The 21,429-nt window shown below is 40.9% G+C and overlaps 2 protein-coding genes across 2 annotated transcripts; both read left to right on the top strand.

Annotated features, from left to right (window-relative positions):
• Positions 1-18,740: 18,740 nt before the first annotated feature.
• Positions 18,741-19,169, top strand: LOC138909717 (uncharacterized). Its single transcript, XM_070200929.1, has one exon. It carries the CDS (start codon positions 18,741-18,743, stop codon positions 19,167-19,169), a length of 429 nt encoding a protein of 142 aa, XP_070057030.1.
• A 296-nt stretch (positions 19,170-19,465) lies between these two features.
• On the top strand, positions 19,466-21,061 carry LOC138909716 (uncharacterized). The gene is made up of 2 exons (XM_070200928.1): positions 19,466-19,962; positions 20,851-21,061. The coding sequence occupies exons 1-2, from the start codon at positions 19,466-19,468 to the stop codon at positions 21,059-21,061; spliced, it is 708 nt and encodes a 235-aa protein (XP_070057029.1).
• The last annotated feature ends 368 nt before the right edge of the window (positions 21,062-21,429 follow it).

Below are 21,429 nucleotides of genomic sequence, written 5' to 3'. Positions count from 1 at the left end.
GCTTTGGTCCAAACTTGTGAATATTTGTGTAATTTGTTTTCTTATCTTTATCTTCTTATTAGTTTCTTGGTTATTTTCTTAATTTTGAAAAATGGCATCGCATAATGAAAATTGGTCAGATGGTAGTTGTTCATACTTTGATGACCCTTGTCCTTATTGTGGAGGATCACACTCGTAGAAAAATTATTTAAATTCTCCCGGGGGCGGATTGTGCGCACAATCTCAAGCCCATGTGTGGAGTATTTGTGATAAGTGTGGTCGTTAAAATGGTCATTGAGATAATTGTGCTTATTTGTCCTTCCTTTCCCCAATCCCCTGCTATGATGATTCTACTTTTTGTGATGACAATTATAGGGATATGAAAGTGGAAGAAGTTGAGCATGGTCAAAATGGAGAGTTCAAGCTCATGATAGAATGCCTACTTGAGGGAGGAAACAAAGAGCAAAAATGCCTTGGAAGAGCTTTTGGAGAATAGTCTCCCAAATGATTTGGCGCTTGAAAGGTTGAACTCACAAATGGAAGAAATGCTTGAAACTTTAGAAGCCCAAAAAGCCTTGGAAGTGAATGATAGCCAAGAACCTTCCTTAAAGGTTGAAGCCGAAAATCCTTCTTTGGCACTTGATCAAAACCAAGAAGAACTCTCAAATGCTAAAAATGAGAGGATGATGCTCATGTTAGAAGCCATTCTTGAAAATTTGGAGAAGCACAACTTGGCACTCGAGGACTTGAAACAAGTCTTGACTCAAAATGATGAGAATATCCGCACTTTGGAAGAATGAATGGAAATATTGGTTGAGGATCACTATGCCCACCAACTTGAGAGTGTGGAAAGAAGTCAAGAAGAGTCCAACTTCGAGGAAGAAAGTGAGCTTTATTTTTGAGGAATCAAGAATTAAACGTCCGCTAACCGACTCTATGCTTGTTAGTGATGCCAAGAAAAATATGAAATTAGAGTCAACCGGTGTAATTGAAAATATGGTTGAAGTTGACTCTAGTTCGGGGGTAAAAGAGAATGTCAAAATCTAGGAAGAATTACAATTTGAAGGCTTGAAGTCGCATTCCAAGCATGTTTAAACTTTGGAATTGCATGGTGATATGGGAATTGAGCCGTGCGAATCCATATGGAAGTGCAAAGAAGAAAAACAAGAGCCATACATTTTACAATTTGCATATTCAAGAAGGCAAAATGACATTCCTCACAAAAAAGCCAAGAAATGCAAAATGAAGAAATTAATACGTGGCTTGATCATGTACTTACCACCCCCGTTGTTCGTGGTCACAAGCTTGAGTCCAAGTTAGATTCCCAATTTATATTGTCGAAGTGGCGAGAAAAGTGGTAAAGTTGATCCGCGCCGTGCCATGACATTAAATGCGGCACTTGGTGGGAGGCAACCCATCGTTTTTAAAATTTTTAGTCATTTTTGAAATTTTCTTTTTAGAATAGTTTATTATTTTATTTTTGACTAATCTGCCAAGTTTCACAATTTTTGGAGTTGATTTGTGCAGGTCGGGGTGACCGGAGAGCCAAAAAATAGTACCTGGAAATTGCAGAAGCTCAGTGTTCGCATTTGAGAACTTGGCCACATCGCAAAATCCAAGAAAGGGTCGCATTTGCGACCTCTGCAGAATTTTTAAAGCTCGCAATTGCTAATAGGGGGTCGCAAATGCGACCTCTGCGGCACCTATACTGGGGTTTGCTTAACACTTGCCAAAAATAATTGCAATAATCTTTTGAGGCCCTAAAATTAAACGACTGGTTTGTTCCTCACTCCCCCAACCTTGAAACCCCCTCATTTTCACTCCTAATTGCAAGCATCAAGGTATGAAGGCTTAATCTTTGTGCTCTTTATGTTCCATAGCATCATCTTCTTCTTCTCCTCTCCTTTATTGCTCAACAACTAGGTTTCAATTTAATTTTCCTTTTCTGTGCAAAAATTATTTGAAAAACAACATAAATCATGTGTTGATTTCTAGGTGAGGTTGGTTGAGAGTGTGAGCTTATGTCTTTGCTGAAAAATGAGGAAGTTTGAGTACCCATGGCTTTGTGAAAATAGAAGTGATTTTGTGTGCTTACTATGTGATTGATGAAAGGCCCGAATGAGATTCTTGGCCGAATCATTAAAATTTCTTCAACTCGTGGTTGTGTGTGAAGTTTATTGCATTTTTGTGTGCCTAAAAATGATTGGTTTATCTAAAAGTGTGATTTTGTTCGAAAACTTTTGGATTTTGGGACTGTTCAGTGACTGCGGACGATGAGGTCGCAATTGCGATGGCCTCTTCGCATTTTCGAAGAGGTGGTCGCAATTGCGAAACCTGTCAGCCCTGGCAACCTTCGCAATTGCGAAGAATATATCGCATTTGAGAGATCTTTCATTTCCTGGTGCCTTCGCAATTGTGAAGAAAATGTCGCAAGCTGAACTGAAAATCTGAAATTTTTTCTAAGGCTGGGTTTCGACTGTACAATCATTTCTTGATCATATTTGAATCATTTTGCAATGTTTTTCATAGCTGTACCACGTTTTCACTCCAATGTTTTGTTTACATGTACCATAAGCTGAAAATGAGCGCTAACTCCGATGAATCTGCACATGAAAATCCCTTGGAAGTTGTGGAGAACTATGACCAACATCGATTCTTGTCATTGAAATGCCAGGAACGGTACTATGCCGAGTTGATTTCGAAGAAAGTGCTCCCCGAAAGTGGTATATTGCTGGAAAAGGTCCCGAAACGTCTTCCAGAGTTCCATCAGAGGCTTGTAGACATGGGATGGACTTATTTTTCCCCTCAACCTTGCAACGCCAATGAGCAATGGGTGAGGGAGTTCTAGGCAAATCTTCCAGTCATCAGGTTAAAAAAACCAAAGATGAGGATTCGCGGCAAAATGGTGAATTTCGGAGCTAAAGCTGTGAACCAAATCTATCACCTACAGGACCATGACATGTCCCCATTCCGTGCGAAAGAGTGTGCCTCAGGCGAGTGGTTGGTATCCAAATTATGCCCGGGTGTGGATGTTCTATGGGAAGCTGAAAAGAGAGGGATCACGTCCAATGAATTCACTGCTGAAGCAAAAATATGGCTGACCATCATATGCAGTCGCATCTCCCCTGCGTCGAATATATGGAATGTACCAACAACGAGAGCTCAAATGATATCCTCCATTCTTGATGGTATTCAGCTCAAGGTTGGTGAGATTTTCATCAATGAAATGAGGGAGTATTGGATTCAGAATGGTCCATCATTGATATTCCAATCTCTTATCACTGAGTTGTGCCAAGTTGCTAGGGTTCAGGAGGATCCGGGAGACACCTGGATAGATCCGGGAAAGCCTATTAATCCATTGAAGAAAAGAAGAGAGGGCGGCACCGTCAAAAGAAAAAAGAGAAAGTTGGGATATTCTTCTTAGACCGACCAGGGTAGCCTGCCATCATCTTCTGCAGGAGGACCATTTGCTATGCTTTCCGAGGAAATGCGACTGATTCGCGACCTAGTAGCTGGCCTTCCATAGGGACCTGGGGAGACATCTGAGGGACCCTCTGTATGCATTTCAAAGAAAGAATTTCAAGAGTATCTTGATGATCAGAAGAAGCAGGGGAATCACCTTAAGAAGCTGGAGAAGGCATATACTGATTTGGCCACGACGCACGATAATTTGAGCACTTCTCATGACAAACTGGTAAATGCACACACCAAGATGAAGAAAAGGGAGAAGAAGAGAGATAAATTCTTCACCTGCATGTGGAAGGGTGTGAAGGGGCTATGGAAAGTTCTAAAGGCTCAAGAGCCAGTGCCATCGACCGAGCCGGAAGATGATGATGATGCTCCAGTTCATTTGTCCGAGGAAGAAGAAGAGGAGGATGCGACTGAGTCCGACAGCGAGGAGAGCACTTGATGCAGTATTCAGGGAGCACTTTCCACCATTTTACTCTATTTTGTTTAGTTGCATTGGGGACATTGCAACATCTCTAGTTGGGGGTGGTTTCTTGTATAACTGTGGATATGATAGATTGGTATTTTTATTTGTTTTCATGTGACTTTATTTTGTTTTCATGTGATGTGTTATATTAGTATGTTTACTAGGTTCTTGAAATTTTGTTTTTATATATAGTAATGTTTATTGACTTGATATTTATTAGCTTCTTGATTTTTTTTTTAAATAGTATGTTTTATTTTGGTGGCGATATCCTTGGTTTTCTTTGTATCACGGTTCTTTTTTCGAGGACGCCAATTTTCTTTTTGAACCGGGTAATTTTTGGTAAATTTTTGTGTTGACTTTTTTCGATGATGGATAGCTAGGCGACTTTCTTAAGGGAATTAGTCTTGTAGTTTAGATATAGTTTTTGTTAATTTAGGAAGAATAAGTGGTATGGGTTGGGGTTTGTGCCCATTGGCCAATTTGTGGCTTGCTTGGTACCAACATGATTTAAATCTCGACATATGAATTCTTGATCTTTGAAAAAGAAAAATGATTGAAGTAAAGATCATTGTCATGACTTTTAGACTCAAGTTTTGGCTCTTTGATTCACTAAATAGCTTCTTATGCTATATGTAACTTCTTTGAGTCATTTGTTTCAATTGGATTTTGGATTTGTATTCCACTTGAGTGTTCATGTGCCATGTGTGGTGAGATTTATTGTGAGTTCTTTTGCATCATTTGTAGTCTAGAACTTGCCCGAAATATGCTTCAAGGCGAAATCCTAGACTAACTTGGTTTAAAAAATGATGTTAGGCCTTCCTTGGACCGCTATTGTGCCTTAAATTTCCTACCCTTGCATATTTTCCCTAGTTAACCCCTTTTGAGTCTTTAAACGTTTTCTTTGGCAACCATGTTACAAGATTTAACCCTTCGTTCTTTATTGATTTATCTTTTGGCACCCTACCTCCCTAAGTACTTTGAAAGTATAAACATAGGCTAAAAGCCTAAGTTTGGGGGTGAATGTTTGAAAAGTTGTGATGTGGAAGTTGCTTAAAAGGTGAAAGGTAATTAAAAAAAAGAGAAAAAGAGTAATATTTGAAGAAAAAAAAATGAAGAAAGGGTGGAAAAGTTCTTGAAGGAAGTGTACTTTGATTGTTGAAAAAATTTAGTGCTTAGGGAGGTTTTGAGTCACTCTAGCCAAAATTATGCCCTACCCTAACCAAAAGCCTAAACTATAACCTTTTAAGTACTAATTGATTTTGAATTAAGTTTGTCTACATTAGTGGAGAAATACATGAAGGGCAAGCCTATGGCACTACTTGTGTGCATTTGAACATTTTTGTGAGAGAGAGTTAATTCTTTCCATTTGATATCCCATTTATTTTTTGAATTGCAATATATGAGTGTGAGATTCTCTCTTAAGTGTGAGGGCACATGAGATTTGAGTTGTGAATTTAATCCTATTTTCAATTGGGAGGAATGAACAAGGGAAGTTAATTGTGATAAATAGGCAAATTTTGGAAGCTTTAGTGTCATGACTTGATTGCTACTTTGATCCACATACTGTTTGAGCACTTGAATTGTAATGAAATTCATGAGAAGTTTTTGGTATTTCATATGCTTTGGAGTAATTGTTGGTACCAATCTAAGTCATGTGTTTGTTCCTAAAGTAGACCTTTTTGACTTGGCATGATATTGATGCACTATTGAGATAAATACTTGGAAAGAGATTTTGTCGCTTTCATTGCTTGAGGACAAGCAATAGTTTAAGTTTGGGGGTTTGATAAGTTGGTATTTTACCAACTTATCTTGTCTTTAAACTTAGATTTTTGCTATGTTTGAGTGATATAATCATGTGTTTAATGTCGTTTACTTCTATTTTATAGGTTCTATGTGATTTAGAAGTGATCATGAAGAAACCAAGTAAAAAAGAGTCAAAAAGAAGTTCAAAAGAAGAAAATCTGAAAAAAGGCCTCAGATGTGGCAATTACGGCACAGATGTGGGAAATGCGAAGAAAGAAGAGATCGCAAATGCGAAAAAGGGCTTCGCTGTTACAACCCAAATTCGCATATCATAGATCACGCCGTAAGGTAGTCGACGTAAATCCAAGAAGAGATTATCTTTGAGATGATAAGAAGTTAATCCTATTGGTCTTAAACGATACAAGGGTGTATAAGAGTGGTTAACAAATATTAGAAGTTAAACGAATCAAGGATGTTGTAACCCGTATTTTCGGGTAATACTAGAGGTGATTAACTGTCCCAAGAGGTCTTGTTTTAATGTATTTGAATCATATAATATCCGCATCATAAGTCTTGAAGTCAAGCGAGTTATGAAACAAAAGTGGATAAAAGTTGTCGCAACTTAGGTTTATAATTTTACTTAAACTTTAGGTCAAATGTTACTGCATTTTACTCCCAATGTGCTTGGAATTATGGGGTGATCTACCTATCAAATTGAAGATCTATGAGTCTAGTTTCCAACGCATTAAACTGTTCGTCGATACGATCTCAGAATAGAGAGATATTCGCGTTTTCGCGAGAGTGCGCCAAGCTGCTCTCTATGGGGCCCACAAAGGCGGTTTAAGACATTTGGACATATATAAGATAACTCAACCCCGTTTTAAGTCATTATTTTTCAGTATATTCAGACCTTATAACCCTAAAAACATTCTCTCAAGGTTCTCTCATGATCCAAGACCCAAACAAAGGGCAAACAACACAAATCAAATGTCGGGAATCCCGTGGTGCTAGTAAGTTTCTTGTTTTTCTTGTTGTTGCTGATTTTTGTGTTGTTCCAGCTCGTGTGGGAGGTTTTTTTAAGTGCTTTATGTTCTGTAAATACACCTTCAAGTTTTTAATATCAACCCTAGGTGATTTCAAGTCTTCTAAAGTAATTCTAGTGCCGAAAAACCCGAATTAATTGCTAGTTTCGCTTCCTTGTTCTTGTGGCAGAATTGAAGGGATATTTCGTGGAAAATTAAGGTCAAATTGGAGTTGTTCTTTCTGTTTAAAGGTAAGGAACCTCTTACTCTATATATATTTAAGATTATCCAAGTTGCAGCTAAGTCGTTGAAGCTAGAACTTGTGAAATATATATCGAAAAGCTTGGTAGTAATGTTGTTGGTTGGTGGACTGTTTTGGAGGCTCAATATGATTATTAATGATGTTGTTTGGGCTGTTTGGTGATTGTATTGACTTGTGGGAAGTCATATAAATAGGGTAGGTGCTGTCCGTTTCATCGTAAAATAGGTTGTGGTCGATACATAATAGTTACGACGCTTAAACGATAATGATAGTGTCATTTATCTTATTGTAGACTAAGGAGTCGTGATATTTGCATAGCTTGAGGATGGGCAGTATATACAAGGTATGTGAGGCTATCCCCTTCATTCTTTTGCACGACTCCGATTGTACATAATGTAATGAACGAGCTCCCAAAGATACTCTACTCTTAGAAGCTAGCAGTACTTACATTGCTGCCCTTCTTATGAAACGATTGATATTGATGTTACTTCTCTTATTCTTATATTATCAATGTTGTTGGTAGTTCCTGATTCTTATAAGATTCTTGATGAAGAGTTAATCCTAATAACGTGTACGAAGGATACCAACCTTATGTCACTCCGAAAGGTTCAAATTATGATTCCAACGAGTCCAGCATGCATCATATATATGTATCTATTTTACTCTACCGAGCCGCGCTATAGTCGGCCGGGTATGGCACCTATTGTGCAACCACTGATCAGTTGGGTTTTACCGAGCTCCACGTGGCCGGGTACGATTCTACCGAGCCCTATGATGGCCGGGTACGTTTTACCGAGCCTATTATGGCCGGGTACGATATGATGATGATGATGCCCACAAAGGCATATGTTTTAAACGTTTATGTATATATATATGTATGTATCATGTATTTCATGTCAGTAGCCCTCAGAGGTACCCAGATGTCACAGGTTGTATATTCCCTATCACTGTTTACATTATTATTCTTACTTATGCTATTCTGCCTTACATACTCAGTACTTTATTCGTACTGACGTCCTTTTTATTTGTGGACGCTGCATGTCGTGCTGCAGGTCCTGATAGACGGGTAGACGCAGCTCCCCCATCACAGTAGGCTATCCGGTTCAGCGTTATTGGCAAGATCCTTTCTCCGGACTTGCCGTGGTCTTGGTATGCATTTTTGTTATAGACCTTATGGGTATGTCGGGGCCCTGTTCCGGCAATGTTGTAGCACTTATGTTCTTTTAGAGGCTCATAGACAGGTGTCGACTCATGGTAGCTCGTACCTTATATATAGTTTCTTGACAGTCTTGTCGTCCCATGTTATGTATGTTCATGACATTATCTTTCATTGTTGGATGTTCATGATCCATGTCTACCATTTATATTGATCTTGTCGGCCCTTAAAGATAATAAGGAAGGTTAGATAAAATGTACGTTGGTGCTCGGCAAGTATGGCCCGGGTGCTAGTCATGACCCTCCAGTTGGGTCGTGACAAACTTGGTATCAGAGCAAGTCTGTCCTAGGGGTTGTCTATGAGCCGTGTCTAGTAGAGTTTTGATTATGGATGTGTAGCGCGCCACATTTATAATCAGGAGGCTACGTGACATCTAGGGTTGTTACCTTCTTCCTGAATCTAGATCGTGCGTAGAGTTGAGTCGTAAGTGTTCATATCTAATATTCACCTTGTTTTCTTTTAGCGATGCCTTCGACTAGGAAGCAAGCGATTAGTAAACGGCTTGATACAGCTGTAGGAGAGGGTAACATTCAGGTGCCTCCAGCCATAGCAGGCCAAAGTGAGCCTCAGAGTGAGATGCCGTCTCATACCTCTCTGTCTCCTCCAGAGGATATTAGGAGGCACCCAGTACATCCAGTTCCTCCGTCTGGCACTACAGACCACGATATGCGCAGTGCAGTGCAGTTGTTGAGTAGCTTAGTAGCTGCTCAGGCTCAGAGGCAGAATACCGGTGCTGCTGATAAACCGGTTAGTGCAGGAGTTCGTGATTTTATTAATCTAGACCCTCCAGTGTTTACCGGATCAAGCCCCAAGGAGGACCCGCAAACATTTATTGATCAGGTTCATTGTACATTGCGTGTTATGCATGCTAGTGATACAGAGGCAGTAGAGTTGGCTTCTTATCGGTTATGGGATTTAGCGATTTTATGGTATGATAGTTGGGAGAGATCTAGGGGTCCGAACGCTCCTCCAGCCGTGTGGAAGGAATTTTCTGAGGCCTTTCTTCATCACTACTTACCAGCTGAGATACGATGAGCTAGAGCTGATAAGTTCTTGAACCTTCGACAGGGTAATATGAGTGCATGAGAGTATAGTATATAGTTTGATTCTTTATCAAGGTATACTCCCCATATGGTGGCCGAGATGAGTGATAGGGTGACCACATCTGATAAATGAGTGCACAACAGCCTCCTTGGTAGAGGGCATGGATATTTCCCGTATTCAGGCTTATGCCCAGACCCTTCAGGATCATAAGTTATATGCTAAGCTCTCTAAATGTGAATTCTTGCTGAACTCAGTAGCATTCCTTGGCCATGTGATATCTGATGCGGGTATTAGTGTCGACACTCAGAAGATCGATGCAGTGAAGAATTGGCCGAGACCTACAACACCGTCAGAAGTCCGCAGCTTCCTGGGGCTAGCAGGATATTATAGGCGGTTTGTAGAAGGGTTTTCCTCTATATCAGCACCATTGACTAAGTTAACACAGAAAACTAAGTTCCAGTGGTCTGATGCTTGTGAACATAGTTTTCAGGAGCTAAAGAATCGATTGACATCCGCGCCAGTGCTCACTCTCCCAGAAGGAACAGAAGGTTATGTGGTATATTGTGATGCCTCAGGTATAGGTTTGGGGTGCGTATTGATGCAACGTGGGAAGGTGATTGCTTATGCATCAAGACAATTGAAGAAGCATGAAAAGAATTACCCGACTCATGATTTGGAATTGGCTGCAGTAATATATGCTTTGAAGATATGGCGGCACTACTTATACGGCGTCCATGTTGACATCTACACAGATCACAAGAGTTTACAATACATCTTCAAGCAGAAGGAGTTGAATTTGAGGCAGCGTAGGTGTCTTGAATTACTGAAAGACTACGACATCGAGATATTGCACCATCCTGGTAAAGCCAATGTTGTGGCAGACGCTCTCAGCCGTAAGTGAATGGGAAGCTTAATACATATTGAGGCAGGTAGACAAGGGTTGACCAAAGAGCTTCACCTGCTGGCCAATATGAGAATCAGATTGTTGGACTCTGATGACGGAGGTGTTACTGTACAGAATACAGCAGAATCATCTTTGGTAGCCGAGGTAAAAGCACGGCAATATGAAGATCCTACCTTAGTAAGATTGAGAGAGGGAATTCAGCAGTGTAAGATTACAGCTTTCAAGATCGGAGGAGATGGGACACTAAGATACCAGGGCCGATTATGTGTACCTAGTGTGGCAGGGTTGCGAGAGAAGATTATGATTGAGATTCACCAGTCCCGATATTCTATCCATCCTGGCTCGACAAAGATGTATCATGACGTTAAGGAGCAGTATTGGTGGGATAACATGAAGAAGTCTATTGCAGAATTTGTAGCCCAGTGTCCTAATTATCAACAAGTAAAGATCGAGCATCAGAAACCCAGTGGATTGATTCAGAATATAGAGATTCCGACCTACAAATGGGAGGTGATTAATATGGACTTCATTATTGGATTACCTCGCTCTTATCATAAGTTTGACTCCATCTGGGTGATAGTTGATCGACTTACAAAATCTGCCCATTTTCTACCAGTTAAGACAACTTACACGGCTGAAGATTATGCGAAGTTGTATATCAAGGAGATTGTTAGGCTTCATGGTGTGCCGGTATCTATTATATCAGACCGAGGAGCTCAATTTACGGCTAACTTTTGGAGGTCTTTTCAGAAGGGTTTAGGCACACAAGTAAATCTCAGCACTGCATTCCATCCGCAGACTGACGGACAGGCTGAACGTACCATCCAGACGCTTGAAGATATGCTACGAGCATGTGTTCTAGATTTCAAGGGGAATTGGGATGACCATCTGGCACTTATAGAATTTGCCTACAATAATAGCTACCATTCCAGTATTAAAATGGCCCCGTATGAGGCACTGTACGGGAGGAGATGTAGATCACCAGTTGGATGGTTCGAAGTCGGTGAGACAGAATTATATGGGCCAGATTTGATTCACCAAGCCATTGAGAAGGTGAAAGTGATACAAGAGCAGACTGAGGACGGCACAAAGCAGGCAAAAGTCTTATTCCGACGTCCGACGTCGTGATCTGGAATTTGAGGTTGGTGATTGGGTTTTCCTGAAGATCTCGCCGATGAAGGGTGTTATGCGTTTTGGGAAGAAGGGTAAGTTGAGTCCGCGGTATATTGGGCCGTACAAAATTCTTCGACGAATTGGACAGGTTGCTTACGAGTTAGAATTGCCATCTGAATTGGAATTTGTCCACCCGGTATTCCATGTATCTATGTTGAGGAAATGTATTGGAGACCCTTCTCGGGTCATCCCTATCAAAGATGTACAAGTTACAAAGGATCTATCATATGATGAAGTGCCAGTGGCTATATTAGATCGACAAGTCCGCAAGCTGAGAACAAAGGATGTAGCTTCCGTGAAAGTATTATGGAGGAACAAGAATATAGAAGAAATGACATGGGAAGCAGAAGAGGAGATGAAGTCTAAATACCCTTACCTATTCCAGAGTGAAGATAACGAGGATGCCGGGGGAAAGAAGGACGCATTATAAGGTGAAACGGCTCTATGAGATAAGCAATAGCTTGTGAATACTCTTTTTTTAATACAAAATGGTGATATGCAGATAATGTACATATCCATAATGCTTTGTATAGTCTTGTATGGCCATAGGTTGGGTTTAACTGCTTGCAAGTTTGGCTAGTGTCCATTTTATAAGGGAAACTCAGCCGGAAATCTCCGTCGGAATCCACGATGAGTTAGACACCCCATAAACCCTTACATTCGAGGACGAATGTTCCTAAGGGGGAGAGGATGTTACAACCCAAATTCACATATCATAGATCACGCCGTAAGGTAGTCGACGTAAATCCAAGAAGAGATTATCTTTGAGATGATAAGAAGTTAATCCTATTGGTCTTAAACGATACAAGGGTGTATAAGAGTGGTTAACAAATATTAGAAGTTAAACGAATCAAGGATGTTGTAACCCGTATTTTCGGGTAACACTAGAGGTGATTAACTGTCCCAAGAGGTCTTGTTTTAATGTATTTGAATCATATAATATCCGCATCATAAGTCTTGAAGTCAAGCGAGTTATGAAACAAAAGTGGATAAAAGTTGTCGCAACTTAGGTTTATAATTTTACTTAAACTTTAGGTCAAATGTTACTGCATTTTACTCCCAATGTGCTTGGAATTATGGGGTGATCTACCTATCAAATTGAAGATCTATGAGTCTAGTTTCCAACGCATTAAACCGTTCGTCGATACGATCTCAGAATAGAGAGATATTCGCATTTTCGCGAGAGTGCGCCAAGCTGCTCTCTATGGGGCCCACAAAGGCGGTTTAAGACATTTGGACATATATAAGATAACTCAACCCCGTTTTAAGTCATTATTTTTCAGTATATTCAGACCTTATAACCCTAAAAACATTCTCTCAAGGTTCTCTCATGATCCAGGACCCAAACAAAGGGCAAACAACACAAATCAAATGTCGGGAATCCCGTGGTGCTAGTAAGTTTCTTGTTTTTCTTGTTGTTGCTGATTTTTGTGTTGTTCCAGCTCGTGTGGGAGGTTTTTTTAAGTGCTTTATGTTCTGTAAATACACCTTCAAGTTTTTAATATCAACCCTAGGTGATTTCAAGTCTTCTAAAGTAATTCTAGTGCCGAAAAACCCGAATTAATTGCTAGTTTCGCTTCCTTGTTCTTGTGGCAGAATTGAAGGGATATTTCGTGGAAAATTAAGGTCAAATTGGAGTTGTTCTTTCTGTTTAAAGGTAAGGAACCTCTTACTCTATATATATTTAAGATTATCCAAGTTGCAGCTAAGTCGTTGAAGCTAGAACTTGTGAAATATATATCGAAAAGCTTGGTAGCAATGTTGTTGGTTGGTGGACTGTTTTGGAGGCTCAATATGATTATTAATGATGTTGTTTGGGCTGTTTGGTGATTGTATTGACTTGTGGGAAGTCATATAAATAGGGGAGGTGCTGTCCGTTTCATCGTAAAATAGGTTGTGGTCGATACATAATAGTTACGACGCTTAAACGATAATGATAGTGTCATTTATCTTATTGTAGACTAAGGAGTCGTGATATTTGCATAGCTTGAGGTTGGGCAGTATATACAAGGTATGTGAGGCTATCCCTTTCATTCTTTTGCACGACTCCGATTGTACATAATGTAATGAACGAGCTCCCAAAGATACTCTACTCTTAGAAGCTAGCAGTACTTACATTGCTGCCCTTCTTATGAAACGATTGATATTGATGTTACTTCTCTTATTCTTATATTATCAATGTTGTTGGTAGTTCCTGATTCTTATAAGATTCTTGATGAAGAGTTAATCCTAATAACGTGTACGAAGGATACCAACCTTATGTCACTCCGAAAGGTTCAAATTATGATTCCAACGAGTCCAGCATGCATCATATATATGTATCTATTTTACTCTACCGAGCCGCGCTATAGTCGGCCGGGTATGGCACCTATTGTGCAACCACTGATCAGTTGGGTTTTACCGAGCTCCACGTGGCCGGGTACGATTCTACCGAGCCCTATGATGGCCGGGTACGTTTTACCGAGCCTATTATGGCCGGGTACGATATGATGATGATGATGCCCACAAAGGCATATGTTTTAAACGTTTATGTATATATATATATGTATGTATCATGTATTTCATGTCAGTAGCCCTCAGAGGTACCCAGATGTCACAGGTTGTATATTCCCTATCACTGTTTACATTATTGTTCTTACTTATGCTATTCTGCCTTACATACTCAGTACTTTATTCGTACTGACGTCCTTTTTATTTGTGGACGCTGCATGTCGTGCTGCAGGTCCTGATAGACGGGTAGACGCAGCTCCCCCATCACAGTAGGCTATCCGGTTCAGCGTTATTGGCAAGATCCTTTCTCCGGACTTGCCGTGGTCTTGGTATGCATTTTTGTTATAGACCTTATGGGTATGTCGGGGCCCTGTTCCGGCAATGTTGTAGCACTTATGTTCTTTTAGAGGCTCATAGACAGGTGTCGACTCATGGTAGCTCGTACCTTATATATAGTTTCTTGACAGTCTTGTCGTCCCATGTTATGTATGTTCATGACATTATCTTTCATTGTTGGATGTTCATGATCCATGTCTACCATTTATATTGATCTTGTCGGCCCTTAAAGATAATAAGGAAGGTTAGATAAAATGTACGTTGGTGCTCGGCAAGTATGGCCCGGGTGCTAGTCATGACCCTCCAGTTGGGTCGTGACAAACTTGGTATCAGAGCAAGTCTGTCCTAGGGGTTGTCTATGAGCCGTGTCTAGTAGAGTTTTGATTATGGATGTGTAGCGCGCCACATTTATAATCAGGAGGCTACATGACATCTAGGGTTGTTACCTTCTTCCTAAATCTAGACATTGCTTTGCAAATGCGAAGATCGCGCTTCAGTTTTGGGTATTTCTGTAATTTCACACTTTTTGGCCCCAAACCCTTTAATACACGACCTAGCTTATCGGAAAAACATCTTTGGCATATCTTTGGCTTATTTTTCAGTCTCTTGACTAGATAAGACAAGTTTTGGAGCTAGGGTTCTTGCACACACACTTGGGTCTTGAAGATTTGAAGCTTTTGGTTGAGAATTTCTTACCCATTTATGTTCATTTCTTCATTTCCTTGCTTTGTATTGTATATCTAAGTGTATAGTATTTATTCCAACACCTGAATCTTGTTTATGGAAATATTCATATTTAAAGTGTGGATTAAATATCTTGTTGTGCTTATGTATTGAACGTTTTTATTTATTATGAAGTGAGTTATTATTTCTTTAATTATTCTTGTTCTTTAATCTTTCCAAAGGGAATAGCTAACCCTAGGACTCGCCCATTAATTTCGAATTAATTTTGGGAAAGATAATTTGGGGTTGGGAAAGATTAATTAACAAGAACTTGAGGATTTAACCCTCACTTTATAGATTCTACCTAGGAATAGGATTGAACTACTTGTAGCCATATTCAGGTGTGCTTAATCTCTTAATTATTTTAGGGATAATTCAATTAGGAAGTCTTGTTAGTCTTCGGAAGAAGCTAATATAGAATTATTACCCGAGGCTAATTAACATAAACTCGCTCATATTTGTAAAATTGTGAAATACATTGGATCGTTACTTGAGTGTAATTCCCAATGCATCCATGCTTATAGCCATTTATCATTTTACTTACTTTCTAGGTTAGTTTTTATTTTTGCATTTAGACATAAATATTTTCTAAAAATATTTTTAAGTGTTTGGCTTAGCATAACAAGTGAAACTTAGTTTGGATCGTTGCTTGAGGCTTTCTCTTACACGCCTAATCTCCTATATATTGTTATCTGTGGGATTCGACCCCGACTCATAGTTGGGTAAATTATATTGCATGCGACCGTGTCCATTTACTTTTTAGTAGTGGATTTGGATGTCATCAGAAGCCTAAAAAGGGGACTCCCATTGCAATTGCTTCAATTAGTTTCCCAGAGTTGCCACCTAACTTCTTTGGTAAGGAAGTTGTGTTTTCATTAGCAAGAGCAGTAGGTAATCCTTTACATGTTGATTTAGCGACCCAAAATGGTACTAGACCTAGTTGCACAAAGGTGAAAGTGGAGGTGAATTTGCTGTAAGGCCCATAAAATTTCACCTAAAACCCGGGGTTTTGTGGTACCGAGGTGGGCTAATGTGTTTGAGTATTGTAGAAGCTCGCCGCGGTACAGACGTTTTGGGCTGAACAGAGGGGAGTTGAAGAAAAATTATTGCAGAACAGGGCATTTTTGCGGTCCATTATGCGACCGCAGAATTAATATGCGGATCACATATCCGCCGCAGAGTGAAGCAGCGAAATGGGCCAATTCGGTAGGTTGTTTTGCGGTCAACTATGCGATCGCATAATCATTTCGCGGGACGCAAATCCGTCATAGAACCAACATGAGAAATTTCGGAAGAAGGTTCTGCGGTCCATTATGCGACCGCAGAATTGATCTGTGGACCGCACACCTATCGTATACCTGCATAGAAGTGCCTAGTTCTGGTGGGACATTAAGCGATCCATTTTGCGGACCACAGAAGTGTTATGCGGTCGCATATGCGACCGAAAATCTACATCGGGGCTTTATTTTTTCCTAAGTTCATAACCCGATCCCATTTCGTTTTATCTAGCCATAAGGGTCATTTTTGAGGGATTATCTTATACTTCAAAGAGAGAATAGAGCTATTTTAGAGAGAGAAATGGGAGGATTCAAGGATTTCACTACTCAACTCTGATCAGGCCTTAGAATTTCATCAAGAGAAACTTGCTAGTGTTTCTAAAAGGTAAGAATTTCTTCCCCCAATTCTCCAATTTTGGATTTGGGTTGGTTATGGGTGATGAAAGCACACTTATATCATGCATGAGCTAATAGGGATTGTGGGGAAGTTGTTGGACAATCTTGGGTGGTTTTGTTGTTGAATTGGTTGAGGAAAGATTGGGTTGTCATTGTAGCAGCTCTTGCCATATGAATTCCTCTATAAATTGGCATCGTTAGGAGTGTCGGGACGTTATTGTTGCACCACAGAAAGCTCTTTCAAGGTATGAAGGCTAAACTCTTCTACTAGTATAGGAATTCTCGTATTCTTAAAAAACTCCATCGTCAATAGTTCGAACTTGAAACACTATTGAGGTGGGATATTCAAGCTAGTAAATTTATTTCCAAATTGCATAACGTGTCAGAACCCTGATGTGTTAATGATTCTCAATTTTGACTTAATTATGTTATACCCTCTTTTTTTGGGAAGAAAGTTTTGTACGAAATCAATGTGATCAAATTCTTATATCTCATATGATGAAATCTTATGAACTTATATTTGTTAAGGACAAGGGTGCCAAAGGGTTTGATTTGAAAGGAAATCTTTTGTACAAACTATTATCGTTGAGAATTAGAAATTGTGGCATTGTGATTACACCTCCACGCGCACACATTGGGGTGAGGCGGCATGGCTACTTTGTGTAGTGATTGTGGCATTGTGATTACACCTCCACCCTCACACATTGGGTGAGGCAGCATGGCCACTTTGTATAGAGATTGTGGTAATGTGATTACACCTCCACCTCCACACATTGGGGTGAGGTGGCAGGGCCGCTTTGTTTAGAGGTTGTGGTATTGTGATTATACCTCCACCCGCACACATTGTGGTAAGGCGACATGGCCGCTTTGTGTAGAGATTGTGGTATTGTAGTAGAGGTTGTTATAGAGGATCCCCAACTTGAAATTTATAAATGTTATTGAAAGCTTTAAATGAATTCTGCTATGGTTTCAACAGCTATTTAAGCTCTTTTATTGCCTCCATGATTTATCACATTGATGTTGTACTTCCAATCCTTAAATGGGGTGTTTGGTTTTCATACTAGTACAATTTGACATGTACTAACGTCCCATTTGCCGGGGGGCTGCATCTTTAATGGATGCAGGTGGTTCCATAACAAGCAGCTTTGATCAGTGATAACGATACACCCTCTTCCCAGCTGACTTGGTGAACACCACTTCATTTCGGGGTCGTATATCTTTTGTTCCTTGTGTATTATGTTTTGAGGTATAGCCGGGGCCTTGCTGCCGGCACTATCATAGTACTATACTGTATCTATTAGAGGCTCCATAGATATACTGTGGGTTGTATGTTGGTGTTGGGAAAGTCATACTAGTAATGTTGTATTTGTACCATATGTTCTACTTCAAACTATGAAAGTGTATATATTTTGAGACTTATTAATGATGTAACTAATGGTAATGAACCGGTGTTGATCACATGACCTCCTTATTGTCTAATGAATGAATTAGATCTTCTCTTTATTCATGGGTGATTTTTGGTAGAAGGTACTGTACAGTCTTGGTTGACTAGGATATCCCGGTTGAGCGCCGGTCGCGCTCCCCGATGTCGAGACGTGACAAGCTTGGTATCAGATGTCTCGGAGCCGTGTCTAGTAGAGTCCTTCTTATTGGTGTGTTGTCGACCACATCTATAATTAGGAGGCTACTTGGGCATTTAGGAATAATACCCTTATTTGATGTTCTAGATCGTGTGATAGAGCTGATTGTAAGACTGTTCCTCCTCTAACTCATACATTATTCTAATTTTCAGTATATGGCACCTAGGAAGAAAGCAAGGACTGCCCAAGGAGCCAAAGCCACCCCAGGAGTGGCAGTTGATTCTATACCTGGTGATGCGTGTGAGCACCCGAGGGGTGAGGACATTCCCCCAGCTACTACACCGCCTCATTCTACTACTCCTACTCCGACTGCACCAATCCCTACTCCTACTGAGGGTGCAGCTATTCCACCTCCAGCCCCAGTTTCCAGTCTTGGTGTTTCTGATAGGGATCTTAGGGGATCCATACAGATGCTGGCTCAGATAGTGGCTTCCCATGCCTAGAGGTCGAATGTTGCACCTACATCTTCTAGTCAGCCAGGGTATTCCGCTAGTTCCAGGGTGAACAGGTTTCTTCAGTTGGATCCTCCAGTGTTCACAGGTACTGATCCTTAGGAGGACCCACAGACTTTATTGATGAGATACACCAGACCCTCCGAGTTATGCGTGCTACGGAGACGGAGGGAGTGGAGTTGGCCTCCTACCATCTGAAAAGGGTGGCCTATTCTTGGTTTGAGATGTGGGAGGACTCCTATGAGGAGGGGAGCCCTTCGATGAGGTGGAGTGAGTTTGCCTACGCCTTCATTGATCATTTCTTGCCTGTCGAGACTAAGGCGGCCCATGCCGCTGAGTTTGAGAGCCTGAAGCAGGGTAGCATGAGTGTGTGGGAGTACCATATGAGGTTCGCCTGCCTGTCCAAGTATGCTATTTACATGTTGCCTACTATAGAGGAAAGAGTGCATCGGTTTATGCAGGGCCTCAACCCCTTGGTTATCAATGAGGTTACTACAACTGCCTTGAATTCTAATATGAACTATAGGAAGATGGTGGCATTTTCTCAAGCCATGGAGACGTGCAAGCTGAAGAATTGAATGGAGGGTCGTCAGGGCCATCCTAGTCCTTTGCTCAGTCTTCGGTTAGTGCACAGCCATCAGGGCCCAGTCAGCAGCTATGGAGCCGTTTCAGTCCCAGTCAGGGCAATAGGGGATCCTACCAGCAGGGTCAGCCAGGAGGGAGATTCCAGCAGCAACGGAGGCCTCCATGCCCTAGGTGTGGGAAGATGAATTTTAGGGCTTGCTTCATAGCCCAACCCATATGCTACGGGTGCGGTATCAAGGGTCATATTCAGAGGGATTGTCGTTCGTCCCGCTAGAGTGTGGGCAGAGGTATGGCACAACCAGCCAGTTCTGCAGCTACTACATCTGCAGCACCTCCCCCAGCTCGAGGCACTCAAGCGCCCGCAGGGCGTGGTGCAGCTAGGGGTAGTACCCAGAGCTCGGGAGGGCCCAATAGGTTTTATGCTATTAGGAGGCGTAAAGATTCAGAGGCTTCTCCAGATGTTGTCACAGGTATATCGACTGTCCAATCTCATGATGTATATGCTCTTAGTGATCCCGGTTCCACTTTGTCCTATGTCACTCCTCATGTTGCTATGGAATTATGGATCGAACCGGAACAACTTCATAAGCCGTTCTCTGTATCTACTCCGGTTGGTGAGTCTGTTATGGATGCACAGGTTTATAGAGATTGTGTTATCACGGTGCATGGTCGAGATACCATGACCGATCTCATTGAGTTGGGGATGGTTGATTTTGATGTAATAATGAAAATGGATTGGCTTTATTTATGTTTTGCCAAGTTTGATTGCCGAACCAGAACCGTTAGGTTTGAATTTCCAAATTAGCCAGTTATTGAATAGAAGGGGGATGATGTGGTGCCAAAGTGTAGGTTTATTTCTTACCTTAAGGCCAAGAAGATGATCAACAAGGGATGTATTTACCATTTGGTCCGAGTTACAAACACCGATGCTGAGGCACCTACACTTGAGTCTGTGCCAGTGGTGAATGGATTTTCGGAGGTCTTTCTTGATAAGCTCCCTGGGATCCCACAAGATAGGGAGATTGATTTCGGGATTGATGTGATTCCAGGCACGCAACCTATATCTAATCCGCCCTACAGTATGGCACCGGCAGAATTGAAGTAACTGAAGAAGCAGTTGAAGGACATGTTAGAGAAGGGTTTCATCCTACTGAGTATGTCACCTTGGGGCGCACCGGTCCTCTTTGTAAGGAAGAAGGATGGGTCCCTGAGAATGTGTATTGACTATCGGTAGCTCAACAAGGTCACGACCAAGAATAAGCACCCACTGCCAAGAATAAATGACTTGTTCGACCAATTATAGGGTGCTAAGTACTTCTACAAAATTGACTTAAGTTCAGTTTATCACCAATTGAAGATCAGGGTATAGGATATTCCGAAAACAACTTTCAAGACCCGATATGGGCACTTCAAATTTCTGGTAATATCTTTTGGGCTAACAAATGCCCCGACAGCTTTCATGGATCTTATGAATCGAGTCTTCAAGCCTTTTCTTGACTCCTTTGTGATAGTGTTCATTGACGATATTCTTGTGTATTCACGAAGTAGAGAGGACCACGCCGATAATCTCAGGGCAGTTATGCAAACTCTATATAAGCACAAGTTGTATGCGATGTTTTCAAAGTGTGAATTTTGTCTTGAATCTGTCACATTCTTGGGTCATGTCATCTTCAGAGAAGGAAATAAGGTTGATCCGCAGAAGATCGCGGCTGTGAAGAATTGGTCGAGGCCTACAACTCCAACAGAGATTCGCAGTTTCTTGAGCTTAGCTAGGTATTACAGAAAGTTTGTGGAGGGATTATCTACTCTTGCCTCTCCATTGACTAAATTGACACAGAAGACAGTTAAGTTCCAATGGTCAGATGCTTGTGAAAAGAGCTTCTAGGAGTTGAAAGCAAGATTGATTACGACACCGGTGTAGACTCTACTAGAGGGTACATATGGGTTTGTGGTATATTGTGATGCTTCAAGAATCGGTATAGGGTGTGTATTGATGCAACATGGCAAGGTAATCACTTATGCTTCTAGGCAACTCAAAAATCATGAGAAGAACTATCCAACACATGGCTTAGAGCTTGCGACGGTGGTATTTGCATTGAAGATTTGGCATCATTATTTGTATGGGGTCTATGTGGATATATTCACAGACCATAAGAGCCTTCAATATATTTTCAAACAAAAGGAATTGAATCTGAGGCAGAGAAGATGGCTTGAGTTACTCAAAGACTACGACATTGATATTCTCTATCATCC

The sequence above is a fragment of the Nicotiana tomentosiformis genome, chromosome 4, assembly GCF_000390325.3.
Source record: "Nicotiana tomentosiformis chromosome 4, ASM39032v3, whole genome shotgun sequence".
Lineage (NCBI taxonomy): Eukaryota > Viridiplantae > Streptophyta > Magnoliopsida > Solanales > Solanaceae > Nicotiana > Nicotiana tomentosiformis.
This window is presented reverse-complemented; position numbering and strand designations above follow the sequence as displayed.

What these genes read in the sequence shown, in the direction of transcription:
- LOC138909717 (XM_070200929.1), top strand. Translation starts at nt 18,741, where the DNA reads ATGCGTGCTACGGAGACGGAGGGAGTGGAGTTGGCCTCCTACCATCTG.
- LOC138909716 (XM_070200928.1), top strand. Translation starts at nt 19,466, where the DNA reads ATGGCACAACCAGCCAGTTCTGCAGCTACTACATCTGCAGCACCTCCC. An exon ending in TGCCGAACCAGAACCGTTAG is followed by an intron (nt 19,963 to 20,850) that starts GTTTGAATTTCC and finishes TGTCATCTTCAG; the next exon opens with AGAAGGAAATAAGGTTGATC.